This window comes from Opisthorchis viverrini, assembly GCF_000715545.1.
Source record: "Opisthorchis viverrini unplaced genomic scaffold opera_v5_2735, whole genome shotgun sequence".
Lineage (NCBI taxonomy): Eukaryota > Metazoa > Platyhelminthes > Trematoda > Opisthorchiida > Opisthorchiidae > Opisthorchis > Opisthorchis viverrini.
This window is the reverse complement of record NW_008754974.1, coordinates 1-1,334: the sequence shown is the minus strand read 5'-3', so window position 1 is coordinate 1,334 and position 1,334 is coordinate 1. Positions and strand designations below refer to the sequence as shown.

At 44.8% G+C, this 1,334-nt stretch overlaps 1 protein-coding gene across 1 annotated transcript; it reads left to right on the top strand.

Moving 5' to 3' along the window:
* Window positions 1–241: 241 nt before the first annotated feature.
* Window positions 242–843, top strand: T265_12232 (hypothetical protein; the record flags this gene model as incomplete). Its single annotated transcript, XM_009179437.1, has 2 exons — window positions 242–484; window positions 652–843. The coding sequence occupies 2 exons, from the start codon at window positions 305–307 to the stop codon at window positions 841–843; spliced, it is 372 nt and encodes a 123-aa protein (XP_009177701.1).
* Between the last annotated feature and the right edge of the window lie 491 nt (window positions 844–1,334).

The window sequence follows — 1,334 nt, the reverse complement described above, 5'->3', positions numbered from 1 at the left end:
CTGTGTTGATCGACTTTTGTGCGTCTTGTTTCTATGTCTACTGCTCTCTTGTGAATCCGAATTCAGGTGCAATTCATCCACGCCGGCGAATCCTTTGACATGTGATTATGTAGGAAACAATATTCTTTAGACTTCATTCTGGTTTGTTCATAGGGTAGCTTACTTGGTTAGCTTACTTCGTTATTAGCCATCCATCTTTGGCTAATTTTCTTCTTCCCATTCATCTTTTTTGCACCCATAGGTTGATGCTGTCACTGAAGTGACATCTTCAAGTAGCCAAACGACAGCAACCATAACCCCTGTTATGGACAACTCAGACGGTAGGCCAGTTTCAACGGATCAAACTCACAAATCAACAGCCAACGGTAGTGAACTCAGTCCAAAATTTACCGGACTGCGTGCAGCACACTATGTTGCTTGGACAGCCGAGTTCATTCACGGCTCCCATGGCATATGGGACTGGATTACTGCCAACGGCGGATGGGTGAGAGCTCGTCTTATGATTTATTTTAGTTGTTACCACTTGTTGAAAATCGATTTAATGTTTGGTTAGCTGAGTTTCAAAATTATTAGCCATCTGCTATGACTTACTACCTGCTATTCGTCCATACTGCACAGATGTCGACTGTCGCTTTTTATTCGCTCTCGCAGGATGGTCTGATAAAGTTTGAATCAGAGCGGGGAATATACGATTCTACAGCAGGAGGTGACCGAATTCTTGTTGGCTTCACCGAGGACGACGCGATGCGATTGCTACGTCGAGCAGTGACCGGAGTGGCAACGTTGGCCGTGGGTGCTGTCGGTCTGGTGGCTGCTCTACGTTACTTCTCGAAACGCATGTAGTATCTAGACGCCCTGCAGTTGTCTTCCTTATCCTTGCGTCGACACCGCGACGCACTGAACTCCGCACTGTACCGCTTGGTATGTCTTTTGTTCCATAATTGTCCCTCACGAGGTTCCAGGTGTATCCCACTTACGGCACATAAAGTGCCATAAATGTTCGCAGAACAAATCCTTCCCTTTCCTTATAGTTCATGTACGAAATCATGGTATATCAGCCATGATGTTAGCGTTTCGTTGCCTTTCAAATGAAAAATTTTAATTTCGGATATACAAAGAAATAAGGAAAATGAAGCATGGATGCGTACACCTCCAGCTGCTCACTCAGTCAGAATAGCAACTGACAAGGTTCGCAACCGTACTTTGTAACACCTCAAGTCATGTGGTGTTCACTGTTGAGAGAGAATAGCAATATTAGGTTCAGGTGTGTGCCCGTTTCAACCTTGTAGACCATTTTCTTCGCGCTACCTAGAACTACCTAGATAGTTAACTTG